Source organism: Candoia aspera, chromosome 1 (genome assembly GCF_035149785.1).
Source record: "Candoia aspera isolate rCanAsp1 chromosome 1, rCanAsp1.hap2, whole genome shotgun sequence".
NCBI classification, from domain to species: Eukaryota; Metazoa; Chordata; class Lepidosauria; order Squamata; family Boidae; genus Candoia; species Candoia aspera.
The window spans coordinates 67,480,400-67,500,513 of NC_086153.1; the positions used below are offsets into that span (position 1 = coordinate 67,480,400).

The 20,114-nt window shown below is 38.1% G+C and overlaps 1 protein-coding gene across 5 annotated transcripts in view; it reads right to left on the reverse strand.

The window, feature by feature from the left end:
- Positions 1-16,619, reverse strand: part of SPAST (spastin) — a 38,750-nt gene extending 22,131 nt beyond the window's left edge. For 2 of the 5 annotated variants that reach the window (XM_063305901.1, XM_063305886.1), the window contains exons 1-3: positions 15,960-16,619; positions 11,144-11,227; positions 6,422-6,505 (exon numbers count right to left, since the gene is read on the reverse strand). In XM_063305901.1, the coding sequence (XP_063161971.1) occupies positions 6,422-6,505; positions 11,144-11,227; positions 15,960-16,347 (556 nt within the window). In that variant the 5' untranslated portion in view covers positions 16,348-16,619. Of the gene's footprint in view, positions 1-6,421; positions 6,506-11,143; positions 11,231-15,959 lie in introns of all 5 variants that reach the window. The other 3 variants (XM_063305893.1, XM_063305877.1, XM_063305909.1) reach the window with 2 other exon arrangements.
- Between the last annotated feature and the right edge of the window lie 3,495 nt (positions 16,620-20,114).

Below are 20,114 nucleotides of genomic sequence, written 5' to 3' on the forward strand. Positions count from 1 at the left end.
TTTATGATTAACATTCCATATTAAGCAGCTAATGTTGTGATACATTTGTAATCTACAGCTTATTTCAAGCTGCTACAAAATTATATAAATGAGAGCAAGAGCCCTCCTTTCTGACCAAGTGAACATCCTCCATTATTTATTGTTACATAATTAAATATAATTACTAGTTTACTATCAATAAGATTTAGCACTGCATTATAAGTAGCAGAAATGAATTAGACTGATGAAGGCTCACAAATGATCATTAAAAAATTCTACAACAATTTCTTGTATTAGTTTTAGAATCATTTATTACCTTTTTGAATGAACAACTTATTAGATATCATTCTGAATCTGACTGGTCACCAGTTCACAACAATCTTTAGATTCATGCATAACCTATTTGTAAAAGCATGGGGGGGTTGTTTTGTTTTTTTGGAAAACAGGGCAATACTAATCTCTTTTTTGTACTTCAAAAATAAAACCAGCCATTTAAAAAAAATCAATAGCTTTTCAATACACATTTAGCTCAGAAAAAAAATGGTATTCTGTAATTACTACTTTGTCACCATCTCAGCACAATCCAGATTCCTTTTTGATACTATCATGTATTTTCATACAAAAGAGTACTGCAATGTATCTTTAACTAAAAGAGGCATCACACAAAACACAAATTCAATTTTTAATATATGGTTTTTTTAAAAAAAATTCTTACCCAGTCCTTTCTAAAACCTTAAATAAGATGGCCAAAGGTTAAAGAAACTGAAGACTGTCATACCTATCTAATATTTCTTCTCTATGCTCCTTTCTTGTATATGTTACCCAACAGTCCTTAGTCAAAAAGATGACCCTCAGGTGGTCATTTCATCACATTGCAAAGGCATACTGTATGTATACAGAACATTTGTTCCATATTATCTACGTCAACCTTTCTCAACTGCAACCTTTCTCAACAGGAGTTCCGTGAGAGATCTCTAAGGGTTCTGAGAGACATCATGATTGGAAAAAAAAATCCTTTAACTTTGTGCATCACACAATGCTAGCACTCACAGCAGTGGGAATTTTTATGCATCGCAATTCAGCTGCTGGCCACCACTTTGCTGCTGGAAATGTTGCAAAATGTGGATTGTATGGGTTACAAACAAACTGTAAAGTTTTCATATTTTTTGCAAAAAAATAGCTGTATAATTTTTATGCAGGGTTCACTGAGATCTGAAAATTATTTCAAAGATTCCTCCAGGGTAAAAAGGTTGAGAAAGGCTGATCTAGGATATAATTAATTAAGACTGCTAAATCGTTTCTAAAAACTGTATGAAAATTAACTCCTTATGCTTCCTTTATTTCATTTCCAGGGTAAACACTAGTTTAGGGCTACTGTCCATATGCATGAAAAATGTATCTAACAAGTAATGAAAGTTTCACTGCCTTCATGTTCATTTCCAAACATAATTCACAGCACTGATGTTTGCTTACACAGTAGAATCTTAGTATTTGAGAGACTATCTCCCATAAGAATTACTGATAACATGGCAGAGTAGAAGTGGTGACTGGGCATACTGCCAACTATATACTATGGATAGAAATATAACTGGCAAAACCATACAGAGATTTTCAAGCTGACACTTTCATTCTTAAGTGCTTTCTTCCCTATACAAAACCAAACTGGTTTATTAAATAGCTAGTAGGGGTCAGTGAAGAGGACAGGATACCAGCTGAGAAGTAAATGAAGGAATTTGGGCCAATGACAGATCAGTCCTTTCTAAAGGTCAGTTTGAAGTTCAGCATCATGGTGGCAAAAAATACTTATTCCTCTACCCCATTATGTTTAAACAGAACAGACAAAAATTGCTTTTCTCAGCACGAGGCATCTCCTTTACCAAGAAGTGGAAGGACGAGGCCAGAACGTATTACGCTCTTTAGTTAAACTGAGAAGACCCACTTGAACTGAACATCGATGTTGGAGCAGGTCTCGGGGATATAACCCCCACAATTGTTTGTCCTGTTTTGGCTTATATATCACAACGATGCAAATGGTATATGGCAATATGAAAACTAGCACCTACCTACTCAACTGCCTCAGGTTAAGCACAATTATCAATACATCTTTGTAAGTGACAGATATTGTCCCCCAGCTTAAAGGAAGTAATTATAAGACCTCTACTGAAAACACGCTCTTACCTGGGAACATCTGTGCAAATATTGGATAATCTCAAATATTCAGTTTCTGGAAAAGTGATTAACAAGGACATGACTTCCCAATTCAGATACATCTGGATGATACTAATTATTTGTATCTGTATCAACTGGCTTTCAACAAGAATATGGCACCGAAACTACTCTGACGATGACCTACTCTATAAACTAAATTGGTGGTGCAACCTTGCTAGGTCTCTTGGATACCTTTGGGGCTTTAGTACCACCTAGCTTGGTATTCTTCTACATCGTCTGGTTGATATGGGCCTTGTGATACTGTTTTGCATTGGTTCCAGTCCTTCCTTTCAGGCCTAGTACCAAAGATGGTGCTGGATTGCTATCTTCAACATCTAAACCATTAATAATAGTGTCCCACATGGTTCCATCTTGTCCCCTATACTGTTCAATATCTACCTGAAACCACTAGGAGAACTTCAGTGCCCTATTGCTCAGTGCAATACTTCATCCAACTCCAAGAAAGCAACTGAATTCTGGAACATTACTTGAGTTTGACAATGGGCTGAATAAGCTGATATTAAATCCAGTAAGAGAGAGGTGCTATTATAAATAGGACTGAACTGTGGGATGGTGTTCAACCTGTTTTCGATAACAATGCACTCTCACCCAGGCCAACAGTCTGGGAGTACTTGTCTTCAAATTCACAGGTGACAGGGAATGTGTTTACACAATTACAGCTACTGCACTAGCTGTAACCCTTCCTGAGCCAATCTTATTTGGTACCAATAATCCACATTTTGGTTGCATCCGAACATGGCTACTGCAATAAGATCTATATGTGGTTACCCTTGATAGCTTCAGTGGCTCTTCTCCAACTTTCCATCATTCTCACTTAAAGAATGGGACTCAACAACCTGCGCATAATTAAAGGGGGCTTCTAGATTAAATCTTTATTGTACCATCCCCCTTCTTCATTCACAGAATGGACCAGAGTTTCAGATGACACTGTTTCCTACATTTACCACCAGTGTTTTCTGTTTCTTCTACCTTATTTCTTATGTGGAAAAAAAAAGTTGCTACATAATTCTGAAGCTCCTTAAGATATTCAAGCTATTTTGCCATCTGAACAGAGATGAAAGGCTATATGGGAGAGGACTTTTTTAGTTGTAGTGCTTTACCTTATTCATGGAACTTTCTCCTGAGAGTTCATATAGGGGATGCTGGTACTTACGCTAGTGGTTTTTTGACACCACCAGAGACCTTGGTAGCGTCAAAACTATCAACATATCAAGGCAGTGATTTTTAGCTCTCACTCTTTTTATTGTGTTTTATTGTTGTATACTATTGTGAAAATTTTGAATGGAGCATTAAAGTATTTTAAATAAACTCTTCACTCTCAAGAGCTCTCAGTTGTCAAAACATAGTTCCAAATGTTCTCTTTGAAAATTCCTCTCATTTATATCCAATAACTAAGACTTGCATGGCTGGAGAACGTAGTCATCTCTTTAAAATTGAGTTATAACAATAAAAATGATCAGGAACAACATGGTCATAATGTGTAGAAAAAGCAAATCATATTTCATATTTTGAGACCCACAGTATGGTAACTGCAGCATTTCAGTCACTTAATTAACTACGAAATATTTCAGCAATTACTATAAAACCTTGTCAGTAGACATTCAAAAACTAAATATTTTTGTTGCACCAAATTTCAAGGATTAGGAATTAAATAAGGCATGTTTATATATCATGTTCAATGTTAAAGGCTTTCATCTGTATGCTGGCTTGTGCCAATGCACGGTATTAAAAATGATAATAATTTATAATAGATTGTTCAATTTTTAAAATAAAATTCACAATAAAAATTAAAAATTGATTATTTTAATACAAGTTAGAATATAAACTCTCAAAATTCCAAAAAACTGCTGCCAGTATAATATCTATAATGTTTTTCAGGCTTATACCCCTGATTTTTTGGCTATAAGCATATGCATACTTAGATGTTTCATCGCTTGGATTTTTTATTCTTTATTTTTTATTTCTATTTATAGTATTTTTACTGTATTTTATTTTTTGTATTATTCTGATGGTTTTAATCACTTGTTGTAAACTGCCCAGAGGCCTCCGACGGGAGGAGATGGGTGGGGATAAATCAGATAGATAGATAAATAAATAAATAATCCGGGAATAAGTCCTACTAAAGTAAATGGAAATATTTAAGTAGAGACTCATTAATATAAAGGTGTTATGGTACATTTTCCTACCTATTGATCTTCTTATAGACATATGAGGTAGCCTTGTTAAGTCTCTAAAAGCAAAACCAAATAAAGCAAAGTGTCCTATAACACCTTAAAAATGTAGCTAAAACTCTATCCTTTGCCATGGCCAAGACTCTAGATTGCTCTAGGCCTCCAGAAGAGAGCAACAGTAATTGGGAACCTTTCAAAAAAACACTGAAGTTATATTCTATAAGCCCTGTAGGGAAAAAAACTCACTATTATCAAAACTGGAGGTACAGGAAAGGGTAAGGAATCAACAAAAAGTACAGCTCCACATCACAGAATCGTCATTTACATTTGATACCTCATATATTTAACGGCTATGTATGTTAATCCAATATATGCTGCAGCTGCGTAACTTTATTCTTCTTAAAAAGCTGGAGTTTGTAAATGGCTATCAAATACTTATTTTTATAAATTACATATTCATAAATTAGATAAGGCACAGCTGCATATCTGATGGAAAAAACGGTGGGGGAAAGGCTACTTACTGTTTTCCTATCTCACAATTCTTCTGCTCAGAGTCGATGCATTTAGAGATGCAATTTCAAGCAAAAAAAAAAAAAGAATAAACATTCTCTTCCTGGTGCCATTCCTCCAAACATAAATGTTCTGTTGCTGATTTTGATTACTGTACACCACGGATTGCCAATCTTTTTAGCCTGTGAGGTACATTTGAAATTTGAGATACTGTTGGGTCCCGCAACAAAATGGTGGCTCTGGAGACTACCTAATTCAAAATGACAACTAGATCTACAGACTAATTGCAAAAGAAATGTACTAAAAATGATTGAATAAACCTGAAAAACACATGGGAATGCGCTACAACTGTTTTACAGAACAACAAACTAGGGAAACTAAGGAATGTACCTATTGTTTTCATGCGAGATGGGCTTTGACGAAATTTGAACTATAAATAAATAAATATAAAATAAAAACCTGTATTTCTTGGTGAACGCTGGTTTCAAAAACAATCAAGGTCACTTAACAGATAGTAAACGGGATTTACAAAATCATAAGCCATCTGATTTGGGAACTTCATCTTTTCTAGGCAGGGGTTCTATGTCTTTGCTCCACCTAGTAAATAAGCAAGGCATACAGTGCTATCCCAGCTACAGCCCTATCTATGCTACATAAACCATGTAACATAGATAAAGGGGAAATGCTATAATTTTAAATGATTTTAACAGCATTTGTGAGGAAGCCAGCAGAAAATAAATTAGATCAGCTACTGCTGTCCCTGGATATCGACAGATAATTGAGATGACTGAAAAATGACATGTACCGTATATGGTAATATGATACAAACCCCACCCTTCTTTACTTCTGTCCTAGCATTTGATCCAAGTAGGTAAACTGCAGAACTTGCCTCATGAGATCATGGCATGTTTCATTCCTTGCCCCCTCCAGATATATACGCTGCCATCTAGTTTTATTTTGCTTCACTCAATATATCCTTTGATTTAAAGGACTTCAATTTATTACAGTCTGATGAAACAGGCATCACTAAGCTCATTAGGTATTTCAAAAAGGTGAACTGACTTCAAGATTATTTTGTTCAATAATTAACCACTTTTCATCAAAGTATCTGCAGTTAAAACTTATTTAGCTTAAATTCGAATCATTTTTTCCTATGGATTTTTCTTCTAAGATGCACTTTGTACTATGTTCCATTAATGCTAATTTTGCACCAATAGTCTTAGCCATTTCAAAGAGCAAATTATATTCACTCTGCATTTTAAAATGTTTTTTGCAAAAAAAAATCCCACTAGTTTTTCAGCTTCCCTTTTAAAATATCAGGAAGCCAAACATTGAGAGTATACTTGCATCTCTGAACTTGTACACCAATTTTGTGCAACTGAAATCTATTGCTGAAACTTATGTTTCAAAAGTTTTAATAAATTAAGAGTTTTAAATCATTTTTCTCTCCATCATTGATAAATAAGTTCTTAAATATATACTGTATAACTATCATTTCCACAATTTTCTAAAGTAACAACATTAAGTAGTACCTAACAGCTGCAAACGGTCCTTGGCCATTGCCAAATTTGTCATCATTTTAGACTGGAGGCGACGAGCTCGATCATAACGGTCTCCTTAAAGAGAAAGTTAAACATTCAGGCATAGGTATAATAGCAATATCTATCTTCTACTCCATCAAAAGAAAATATAAATACAAATAGTAAATAATATAATACTACTATATAATATAATACTGTACTGACTTGGAACAAATGAATCTAGAAGTGAAAAGTTTGGCTAGAAACCTCTAGGATGCTTCTACAATTACCTAGGGTTACAAACCGTAGTCTTCTCTAAGAATAGCTGCAGATATGAGAAATAAAAATATGTATTTTCTGTTCCAAAATACTCACAAAGAAGTACTACCAGTTTTAGGGTTCCTTCTGAAAAGTGGTACACTACAATTACAGATTTGTAAATCTAGCCCAAAGGAAGTACTATTGTCCTATTGAGGACTATTAATTTCAAAAAGTAAATTATTTTTAAGTATCTTTAATAAAAATCAAAAGTACTTCAAGGTGTTTATTTGATTGGATCGTAGCCTTGTGTCTTAAATTATAAAAAAATAATTGTAATGTATTAACTCACATTACAATTTTTATATAGTACATTGCCTGTTAATTAAGTATATCTCTATTGCCATCTTAATACCAGGGAATCAAAATAAACATGATCCAAAATTCTGACTTTTATACTACCACATCTTCCCAGCTAAAACTATCATCAGAAAAACTCACTAAAGCCATAATCATAACTAAAGCAAAACATACAAATCCAGATTTTATGTTCTAATTATTGATTCAACTAAACAAACAGTTGCTGCATAATAAACTCATCCCTGCAAATTGGCATGAGCTATGAACTTGGAGGATTCTTATTATTCTTTCGTTTCTATGACCTGTCCATTCCATTCCTTTCAAAAACATAAAAGGCAAGAGACATGATATAAACGGTGGAAAAGGACCCACATGTTCTAGAAAATGTCTCTGTCATAGTTCTTTCTTAATTATTTAATATAACATAACTATATTATTTTACAATTATTCTTAGCCAATGATCAGTTTCAATATAAGTAACAGCCAATCCAATTTATCTAGGCAGATTACATAATAACAGGACTGAAATCATTAAGAAAAAATTAACACTAAAAAGCAAAACAAACAGAAGCAATAGTAGAAGGCAATGCAATCAATCAGTTGTGCAGAATAGCTATAAAATATAAAATGCACCATTGCAGGGTAATACAGGTAATAAAAATTCAAACTGAACACAAACTATAGTAATTTTAGTTTTAAAAAAAAGGAAGGTTTTGCTTGGCAGCAAAGCACAGGAACCATACCTCCCTAGGAAGAGCTTCCATAACAACTCTACAATAGAGAAGACTGTCTCTGCCTCACTTTACCTATCAGAATAACACAGAAGAGGGCCTCGAACAATGACTGAACAGCCTGAGAACATATATAATGGAGAAAGTATTCCTATGAAATATTTTCTTCCCAAAACGTTCAGGGGTTTAAGGATCAGCCTCGAATTGGATCTGGAAGCAGTACAATAGCCAGTGCAGTAGATGGACCACTGATATTTATGTACTTGCTTACTTACAGGACATATATGGTCGTCTATCTCATATAATAGTTCTAGCCCTCTGGAAGGCTAAAAGGGTAGGGATCCCTTGGATCTCAGGTGGGAGGCTGGACTGCGGCAGCCACCAAGGCAAACCTCCAAGATCCCATCACATGGCAACTTTTAAGGGAGGGGACCTGGAGTGTGCCCACCCTATCTAACCCAGTAGAACGGGCAGATACCCTCAGGGAGGGGTAGTCCCACAAGTAACCTGGTTCTCTGCCATGTAGGGCTTTAAAAATGGTAACCACCACCTTGAATTGAACCGGGAAAGCAACTGGCAGCCAGTGCAGCTCATGCAGCAGTGGTGTACTCAGATAAACTGCGGGACATCCAAAACTCTGCAGCTGCTGCATTCTGGACCAATCACAGCATCTGCATGGTCTTCAAGGGCAGCTCCATGTAGAGCACACTGCAGTAATCCAAATCGGAGGTGACTAAGGCATGAGCGACTGAGCAAGGTCTCCTGGTCCAGGAATGGGTATTTGGCACACAAGATGGATTTGTGCAAAGGACCCTTGGGCCACATCTGCCACCTGCAGGAGCCACATCCAAGAGGACCCCCAAATTGCACACCAGATCTGTTTAGGGGAATGTTACCCTGTCCAGAGTCAGAGATGTCAATTCTCTTGACTCTGGGGGGCCAAAAACCCACAACCACTCCATCTTGCTAGGGTTGAGTCACAGCCAGTTTGTCCCCATCCAGGCCCCTACAGCTTCCAGGTTCTGAGCCAGCACCTGAACAGCATCACTTGCCCAGCATTGGGAAGAGATCTGTAATTGGGTATCATCAGCATACTGATGATACCAAAACCCCTGCTGGCTGATGACCTCTCCCAGCAGCTTCATATAGGTGTTAAGTAGGAGAATAGAGAGACCCTGAGGCACCCCACATAACACGGGGCTAGGGCTGGACCTCTTCACCTCACAAACACTGACTGGTACTTGCCATGGTGAAAGGAAGAGAACCACTGCAAAACAGTGCCCTCCACTCCCAATCCTTGGAGCCAGTCCAGCAAGATACCGTGGTCAATGGTATCAAAAGCCACTGAGAGATCCAAATGGGCCAGGATGGACACACCACCACCATCACAAGCTCTCCAGAGGCCATCCACAAGTACAACCAATGCTGCCTCAATACTATAGCCCAGCCCGAATCCTGACTGAAAAGGGTATGATATGATATCAGCCAATTCCAGTTAGCGACTCTGCAGTTTTATTTTGGAACAAGTTTCTTGTCTTCAAAATTAAAAGCATCATAGTAATCTAGATTTGCCAAATGTATTTGAGTTTTTATGAGAATACACATTATAGCAACAACCAGCAAGTCTTCTAATGGTAGTTAGCCCTGCAGTGCATTACAAGTAGTCCTCAGTTAATGATCACTCGTTCAGCAACCATTCGGCACTGAATGAGTGGTACTCCTCAAAATTCTGGCCATCCCGGTGCCCCCATGGTCACATGATCACCAATTCAGGCGCTTGGCAACCAGCTCACATTTACAATGGTTACAATGTCCCAGTGTCACATGATCACCAACTGCGACCTTCCCCGCTGGCTTCCCACAAGCAAAATCAATGGGGAAGCTGGCAGGGAAGGTTGCAAGTTGCTCCCGCTTTTTCTTCTGAGGAGCCTGGCTATGGAAACTCACACTCTGTAGTGCATGCACACCTGCAACACCCCCCAACCGCACTCCATAGCACACGCCTGCCCGCTCAGCCGCAGCACCCCTGAGCTCGTGCCGCAACAGCCACCTGTGCACCCTCCCGAACCCCACAGCAACCCCCCTGCCCAGCTGCACTTGCTCCGCAGCAGCCATCCCTCCACTCGGCTACACTCCATGGCACTCACCCACCCACTGGCCTGCTTGTGAGCCACCTGGGACTTGCAACTTCCTGCCGGCTTCCCCATTGACTTTGCTTGTTGAAAGCTGGCAGGAGGTCACAAGCTGCAGTCACACAAGGTCCTCGCTTAAAAACCTGCAATCCTCATTTAATGATGGCAACTGGGACTGCTGGGATTGTTGTCACTAAGTGATGCAGTCACGTGATGTTGTGCTTTACAACTACATTGCTTAGCAATGGAAATTCCAGTCCCAATTACTGTTGTTAAGCAAGGACTACCTACACATAGTACAGAATACAGCAACTCCTTAATGGAATTCTGAAAGAGTAAGGCTACAGTCGTGATAATCTAAACCAGTGATAGGAAAGTCATGTTTCTTCAAACGATGCAGGACTACAATTATAATCATTCCTGAGCACTGGCCATTATGGTTAGGATCAATAGGATTATAGTCCAACATATGGGTAGCCAAAAGTTCCGCATCCTGAACTAAATAATGGTTGAAATGAACATCTGAATTTAATCTAACTTTGTTTGGGATTGATATCTAGACAAGGAGAAAGATGCATCAACAAGTAATAATTTAACACATACAGAATTTAGAATAATTCAGACAAACTTATTGTACAGAGAAATATTGTACAGGAAGTAATAAAGACTTCCAAAATTAACCTCTCACTGAACAGCTCCTTTAACAACAGTTTGCTGTGCAGTCACTGAAATGAGAAAGTTTATTTCCATATTGAGGAAAACTTTACATGCTAATTTTGCATATCAAGTACAGGTCAAATCCTTGCTTTTCATCAACTTGAAACTTCACACTTATGCAAGGCTTCCTCAAGGTCCTGCCTTGGTGTGACATGAGAAAATTGTGGACCAAAAGGCAGGCCTTCTCCATGGTTACATATACAATATGAAATACACTGCCCCAGCAGTGTACCTGGGCATCTCTCTTTTGACATTTAAAACATTACAAAACAACTTTTTTGGTGTCTAAGCTGTGCTAAGGGACCAGCATGTCGTTTTATTAAAAAGTGCACATTTTATCTGAATTTAATTGAGACCATTGGGATGCTTATTTCATATTACTATAATTCGGTGGTATACAATTTTTGAAACAAACAAACAAACAAACAAATAAATCCTAGGGATTTTTCAGATTTCATCCAAATTATTTATCTACTCAGAATTTTTAAACCACATTCCAGCTTCTCTCATTCATGTAACACCAAAAATGAACTTACCTTGACCAGTAACTAATACAGCTATTCCTTTCTCCAGTTCTTCAATTCCCTTTCTATACCATTCAACAGCTTGTTCCTTTTGTCCTGCTGAGAAAAAAAATTGTTTCTATTATTTTCATTATGAAGAAACATCAGACACTAGACAAAGCATAACTATTTGTGCTACAATAACCAAAATTTGCAAGAAGATATAAACACAAGTACTCCTAGTAGTCTTAGAGAAATTTAGATATATTTCTCTTTATTAAAACAAAGAGATGCAGAAAAATCAACTATACTTTGTAAATTTGATCCTACATAGTTTGCCCAAAAAAAAGTAAACGCTGATTTTACAAACAAGATCTGTTCAATCCACAGCATGTTGGTAGGCAGTGACATCTAGTATAAATTGTCCTGTACCAGACCCCACCACAGGCACAGAATTTAACTGAAACATGTTAAACGTGTTATTTTTTAAAAAAGTAAATAGAGGCAAAATGACTATATCAACTAGCATTATATCAGAATCAGTGAAAGGCAGTATAATCTAAACCCAGCAGTAGCTTAAAAAGTATGTAGCTGACAAAGTCAGCACTACAAAGAGGAAATAAAGCAGCCTAACATACTAATAGCATGAGTAGTTAAATGTATACGATTGCCATTTAATACTGTACTTTCCGGAACACTTAAAAGAGTTAAGCCCAAACACTTATATTATTTGATTCTATTACAGATATTATAATATAAAAACTGAAGGAACATGCTGAAAGGCAGGTAGCAATCACTGCCATCATGGAAGTCTACTCAGTTTGACTCTTCCTCTACTCCATCTTCCATCAACTGCCCTTTGGGAAGTATCTCTCAAAGGCCAGAAAGAAGGCAGACAATGACGACAGCTACCACAGAAACCTGTTGCACTGGATTCTCTTCTTTGCCCTCATTACTATCAGCTGACCTGCAGAAAGGATTCTATGTTTTTCAAAAAATGTACTTTATTTTTGTTTACAATTATTTATGTTGCTTATAAATCACTTAGGAAGGTTATCCCGAGTGGCAGCATAGAGGTACTGAAATAAATCATTACTCAATTTATGCAATAAGTTTTTTTTTAGTTTTTACTTAAATTATTCATATTTCATAATAGAAAACACATGTGAATAATAAAACATGAATGGTTAAATCACTACTCTTCTATAAAAGAACACTCAGGAATTGCAGCTGCCAGCCACCACAAACACTGATGTATACTAACCAAAGAAGTAGAGAATTAGCAAAAAATAATCACGCTAAGCTATGGTTAGTGTATGGTGCAAATACAGTTCTCTTACTTCTGCAGGGACCATTCACATGTTATCAAGCAAGATAATTTATTCTGAACATGGGTCACTTCCCTCTTAGTTTTCTATCTGTAGTTATAAAGTCTTCATCAAAACATTCTTTGATGATTTTCTCTGTGACCTCATAGAGAATAAAATTGAAGTGCATTATTTATCACTACTATTAATCATAATAAATAAATTGCAACTGCCTACTCTGGGTGGCTTACAACATATCAAAAATATATGTTTGAAACGTATGTATCAAAAATATATGCTTTAAATATATCAAAACCATTAAAAATGTAACAAAAAACATAACAGAGTCCCTTTCAGGAGATGGGTGGTGATAAATTTGATTAATAAATAAATTAATAAATTAATAACAGCCCAAACAAGAGATCAACTATAACACTCAAAAGTACAGCAGTGGCTCTGCAAACACTCTAACACCAGCCTGAGAATGGAGCCAGGTCTTAAAGGCCTTCAGAAGAGTTGGCACCATCTCTCTCTCTAGTGGGATGCTATTCCAAAGGGCACCAGCTGTGACACAAAAGGCACGCTTCCTCAAGATGACAACATTTAATTGAGGGAACCTGGACAGTACTCCCTCTGCCTGAATATACCAGGTGGGCAGAAACTATTAGAGACAGGCAGTACTACATCATTTATCTACAAGCTATCAAAGCTTTTAATGTGATTGTGTTAATGAAATCAACAATCCAGAATTTTTTTTCTACACATATGCCTGCATTAAAAGTATGAGGATGTTTTATAGAACTTTTCAAGATACTCAGTTTGATTATCTGGGAACTGGATGACAGATTGTTCTCATAGATTTGTCATTGAATATAGGTGAACATGCATTAACAATCATTTCAATAGTGGAATGTATGTGCATTAGGCAGTATTTTTAATCCTAATTAAAATGTCTATATTATATTTTGCTATCCTTCACTTTGTATATTTTTCTTACTTTTATTAGCTTCCATATTACAAGAAAATACAATCTTAAATAAAGCTCAGTGATTTTTTCATTGCTAGCATTCAGAAGCCACTTTAAAGCATGTTGTTAGTTTCATAAAACCTATGAGGAAAATGTCTATGTGTGCTTGTGGAGTTCTCAGCTTAGAAGTATTTTTTTATTCTTGTTGACTTTAGTTCAAGAATCAAAGGGCAATTTCAGAGCTACCAGAAGGAGAGGGACCAAGTCTTCTGATGGGTTAACAGTATCCCTCTAGCACCAAATTCACACGTAAGTCTATAATTGCCTTTAATCCTTTAATAACTAGTATTTATATATCATCTGAGGGAGACACATGCTTAGTAACAAACAAGCAACTTTGCAAGAGGGGACAACAATTTCCCCATATACAAACAGAGATCTGAGGATGGCTGTGACTGCATCACACTAACTCATAGTTAACCATGGTTTACTCAATTTGCCATAAACTAACCGCACTGATTGAATATGAACATTAAAGTATGTAGGTCTGTATGTCATGCAACCACAGCCAAATAGATAGTGGAAATTCATCACTGCTGTTAAAGTTTAATCAAAATATTTCATCCTGTGATACTGTACAGAATTAACTAGAGTAAATCTTATGCTGTATACAAAGCAGAAAGTTCATTTACTTGTTGCAGAATACAAACAGAACTTCAGAGCAGAAATTTTCATCAAGTTCTCAAAATAGCTTTTAATTTTTTAAACACAGACATGAAACTCAAAAATAAGCAAAACTGAATTACTGCCTAGTAATAGAGCATTTCAACGTTTATTAGCACATATAAGTATGCAGGTTCAATGCCTGGCATCTCCAGTTTTTAAAATCCTATGTAACAGTGATGTGGCGGATCTTTTGTTTGGAGAATTGTTGGCTTTCAAATATACTACGATTAGGCAATAATTAACTAATGGTCTGATTCAGTATAAGGTAGTTGTATATATTGTTTTCCAACAAGTATATTTGGGGAAGTCTCACTTTGATGCATGATTGAATAAGTAGGCACAAGAAAACAGCACTACAGGTGTTACTATTTAACCATTATTGCTTCCAGTGTGTATGTGGTGAATTGCTTTGAATATATTTTACAGAAGGCAAAAAATGAATCCATCTGTTCTGATCTAATCTAGCATAGTGTTGCTGATCAAAATTAACACGTTAAGGTAGTTTCATCTACTTCATTAAGAAAGATTTCTAGTAATGGATCTTGCAAAATCTACACATTTGCAAGGTGTAGATATTTAAGCACTTCTATCAATGGGTTATCTCTGCCCCAAAACTTTACTGTCAGCAAGCTGGTATCAGTCATTGCAAGTCTGCTACTGACATGTCACAACTTGTACCATCCAAACTCCTAATACTAACACACTCCTCTTAAGTTATTACTGTATATCAGCCCAGCTGTATAATGAAAAGGCCATTTTGGATAGCTTGCCTCCATAGCTCACCATTTTACCAGAAATATTTTTCTCCTCTGTGCTGCTAGCCATAGAGCCAGTTCGGTGTAGTAGTTAAGGCAGTTTGGTGTAGTGGTTAAGGAATCAGGCTAGAAACCGGAAAACAGTGAGTTCTAATCCCACCTTAGGCATGAAGCCAGCTGGGTGACCCTGGGCCAGTCACTCTTTCTCAGCCCTAGAAAGGAGGCAATGGCAAACCACTTCCAAAAAACTTGCCAAGAAATCTTCAGGGTCTTGTCCAGGCAGTCGCCAGGAGTAAAAAATCGACTCGAAGGCATACACTCACCCTGCTAGCCACATTAATAATGTAACAACATAAAAATGCAAGCCCAAGAGTCACTATAAACAACAGAGGAGACTAGGAAGAATGTATGAATAAGATGCAACCTGAACCTAGAGAACAAAGAGACTAACCGAAAAGCACAAAGTCTCTTTCAGATTCACAACAAAGCCTCCCTCACATGGACTCCACCCACAAGCCCTTCCTATCAATACCCTCCATGCATAGGAACCCTTTACTGCTGTGGCTCTAACATGGGTCTTTTCGGTCATGGCAATTCAACCCTTGCAATCCCGCCCCCAGCACTGTGGGCCTATATAAGAGCCTATCTTCTTTGTTCCTATTGAGCCAAAAGTGATCTTAAGAGCTGCTGGCGCTCAAATCCTGGATGCAAGTTCGATCCATGCAGAGCCTGAGACCATTCTTGCCCCTTCAGCCGCCACCACCCCGCCTGCTCCTAGAGATGAGTCGCTAACACAGGTGAAGCAGCTCTAATGCACATCCACATTAAGCAACAGGGCAGCGGCAGGTGTATGGTCCTTGTACAGCAATGCCGGCTGCTGCTTCGCCAAAAAGCCTGGGAGTAAAACGGCGGCTATGACGAAGCAGGAAACACCGACCCTGCATTGAAACGAAGTAAGCGTGAGGTGCCGAAATAGGAGGGCTTTCCTTAACCCCCCAACTCCTCCTCCCGAGCATCGCAGCCTTCCCGCGGTCTCCCCGCTTTCCCCCTCAAGCAACTCGTGACCCGGCCCTGCCCGCTTCCCCCGGGCTTACCGGCCTCGTCTTCGTCGATGCGCAGCGCCGTGGAGATGCACTCGAAGGCGCGCTTGTGACAGGTTCGTACCGACTCGGGCGCATCCCCGGCCCGGCTGGTGCCCTTGGCGGCTGCCATCAACGCCCCGCCGCGGGAGAAACGCTCGCAGAGCCAGGCGAAGAGCAGCCCGAGCTGGAAGGCGAGGAAGCGAAGCAGCGCGAAGACCGCGAAAAGCGGATACGAGAAATAGTAGAGATTCCGCTTGTGAGGAGAAGCCACCGCCGCCTGTTGGCGGTGTGGGGCGGGAGCCGGGCCGGCCGCGGATGAAGGGGAGGCCCCGGCGGCCCGAGTTGGGGAGCTGGAGGCGCCTAAGCCCTTTTTCTTCCCTCTCGCTCCCGGAGAATTCATTCATCACCACTGTCGCCATAACCCGCTGCCACGGACTGACAACCACCACCTGCAAGGGCCTGCCATAGCGGAGGCTACGCCCCTTTTGCTCAACCCCACTATCTCACACGCACGCACGAGAAATTCTACGCAGCGAGCCTTTCTGAATAAGAGGCCCCGTAAGGTCCTTTCGGAGGTCTATTGTTAGTTTGCGCGTTCAACGGCACTACGCAATGCTTTTCACAGGAATAGCGGAAGTTTGAGGTCCGCTCCACTTTAGATTGTTAGCCCTTTGTATGAGAGCAATGCACTCTGGGTAATGTAGTCGTTAGGGAGCGTTTGCTTAATGGGAGTCAGAATGTTTTTCCTCGTGATCTCTTGTCAGAATATAAAACCTGGAAATGTGGTTGCTTTATAAACCTCCTCCGTGTTCTCAAAATTAGCAAGAGCTGTTTCTTGCCTGATGTAAACTAAAGCGATACGATGTATCGAACTCCGTGGCCTGGTTTGCACACCCCAATAAACAGTAATGTTGCTTTGGGCTTAGTCTTGTAAGATGAAGCATGTGTGAGCCATGCCATTATGGTTTGGTCAATTAATCATTCTTTTAAAAAATTCAGATTAGCGTTGTGTGTAAATACAGTAATTATAGCTCCTATTTAGACTTATACCGAATGTTAGGTTATTTTGCCTTTCTTTTCTTTTACTTCATGTTAACACATGACATTCCAGAAATAATATAGTAAAAGAGTTCAGTCTTTTTATTTTTTACAGATCATTAGATCTACAAAGATTATATGATTGTCAGTTACTGCTATACTACTTCCAAGTGCTATAGGAACAACTACAAAATTACTGACTTGAATAAGCAATACAGAAATCAGTATACCATGTATCAAAATATCTGCTTCCAAATTTTGTTCATTTATTTTGTGACTATATTTCCTCTTATGAAAACATCCCTTTCCTCTCCTGTCATTCCTAAAACATACAAGGACAATAGTTTTCATGTTCATTAATAACTTTAGCTCTGGAGAAGTAGATAAATTCAACTGCAATCTTGCACATAATTGCCTACATATTAAGACATAGATGAACTAAGAGCTCAACTCGCTAGCTGAGAAACCAGGAGCTTCCTAGCTGTCAGATTTGCTCATCTAAGCAATCAGATTTCATACTTCAGGTATATGGATATTTTCAAATGCACAAAACAGAACTTTATAGAAGCTCAGTCTTTTCTCTATTATGATAGCTTTGCTCTTACAAAGTTTGCATTGGGGGGGCACTTTAAACTGTCATCTGTCACCTAAAGTCTTGAAATGTAAAATCCAGTCTATCAACTCAAATGATACAATGTTGTTCTGCCTTGAGTTTTCACTACAGGTAACCCTCACTTAATGACCATTCATTTAGTGACCATTTGAAATTATGGTGCTAAAAAGTGACTTATGACTGATCCTAGCACTTATGACCATTGCAGCATCCCCATGGTCACATGATCGCGATCCAGGCGCTTGGTAATCTGCTTGCACTTACAAGAGTTGCAGTGTCCTGCAGTCATGTGATCACCATTTGTGACCTTCCCAGCCAGCTTCCCACAAGCAAAGTCAATGTGGAAGCCAGCAGGAGGTCACCAATCGCAGTCACATGATGTCTCATGTAACGACCGTGGGTGATTTGCTTAACAGCTGCAGCAAAAAGGGTCATAAAATTGGGTGCAGTTGCATGATGCCTCATGTAATGACCACACTGCTTAATAACTAATTTTCTAGTCCCTATTGTGGTTGTAAGTGGAGGACTACCTCTTACATAAACATCAGAAGATCTGTAAATCTGACACACTCAAAAGGTTCTGAAGGCTATGAAATTTGTGCTTTTAGAAACTTACCACTATTACTTGTATTTCGCTGAATCTAAAATCTGCCCACTCTTGCTTTCATTTTGGCTATAACAATTATATGATAGAAATTTTCAACAAATCCCTAAAAAAGGTTCAGAGAAAAATAACGTTTACTGCCTTGTTTATTAATTAAATTATTTTTGTGCACTGCCGCACTCCAAGAAAACTAATTACAAACAAAAGCAACAATGTGTGAAAATAATAGGTTTTCATTATGCTCTACTGAAATATTCATATGGCGTGATGTCTAAATCAGGGGCACTTTGGGATGAAAAAATTTAAGATGGCAGCTGCAACCATGCAATTGAAGCCCATCACTTTTTTATGAGCCTCATACGATGCACATAGAGAGGGGAGACTTCAGTGTTGCATCCATCATCTTGACTTTTTTGATGCCCCAGTCCAAACTGTTATGTCTTGAAATAAAAGCCCCATGATTTCAAACAAGAACATAGTAAAAGCCATATTCGGTATTCCAGTGCTATTTTGATCATTGTCAACAACAATGCTGTTCTCTCTTTTTTGCATAATCTTAAAGAACTGGAAGACAGTATACACCACAGTCTATCAGTGTATAAGGGATCTACACTGCAATCTTATATATCTGTTCAGAAAAAGATCACACTAGCTATGTTCTGTTTTTTTAATAGTAACTTTATTAAAAATTACAATTACAGCAATACAAACTAATACACTAAAAAAATAAAATGAAAAGAAAAAATAAATGCAGAAAAGAAAAAATAGAAAGAAAAATAGAAAAGAAAAAATAGTAAAGAAAAATATATAAAGAAATGACTTCCCCTTCATCACAACAAGTATTAACAATTTTAGTAACTTACTGCCTCCTCTTAAAATACAACAATCTCTTCTTCCCATATCCCATCTCTTATCTATAAACAAATCCTTAAAGCCTCATCATTTCAATCCTAATGTCAGCAAAAGTCCATTAAGGGTTACCAGAGATAACAACATACCTATTTTAACCTTGATCAAATAAACCAAGTTTATATTCCTTTCTTTTACTTCTAACAATCTTGATCTTTAGTCCCTTCAAATCACGTCCTAGAAACTTGATTTCTTTTCACTTTTTCTTTGTCCCTTCTCACAAAATTCTTCAAAGCTTTAACAAGCCTCTTTTGTAAAGGTTTGTAAAGGTTTCCTTCAATTCAGAGGAAGCTGCATCAAAGAACTGCAGTGAATCCTTATTCCCTCCAACTTTTGAGATTATGTCACTGACTGTATGTTGTAAACATTCTCATTCTAAGGCATTAAGTGATACATTCTTTTCCTTGATGGCCTAATTGTAAAAAGTGTTTATCAAATCTTACTTGTGGCACATTAGTGTGATCTGACATATTCTAAACTGTGCAATAAATCAGGAAAGGAGTGGAAAACTTCACCCTTTCCTTCCAAGGGATTTCATGCAGTGACCAGTCCTGCTCCACCCACCCAAAGAAGCAGGAAACTTCCTTTCTGCTCTCTGTGCCAGAAATAACAGTTGTCCTCTGAAGGCAGAAAGAAGCATTCTTGCCCTGTTGCATGGTGGAAAAGAGTTAAGTATATTTGATAATGTGTCCTAGTTGGAGCATTATTGAACAGTGGAGTGTGCTAAATACTAAATAATTGACTGTACAAAGATACTAGAAGAGCAGGACTTAACTTTACAGTAATTTTTCACTGGGGAATTCATTTGGAATCAAGCTGTTTATTTTATGAAGGTCAAGTTGCCTCTACAAAGACCCTTAAAACATCAGGATCTACACAAGCAGTTTTTATACCCTCCATTTTGCAGAGCTGGGCTGCAACAATCTGGACAATCATTAGATGGCAACAAACATACAGAAAACACCAAGTCGACTGGATTTCAGCAGCCCAGATCTGATAGCCT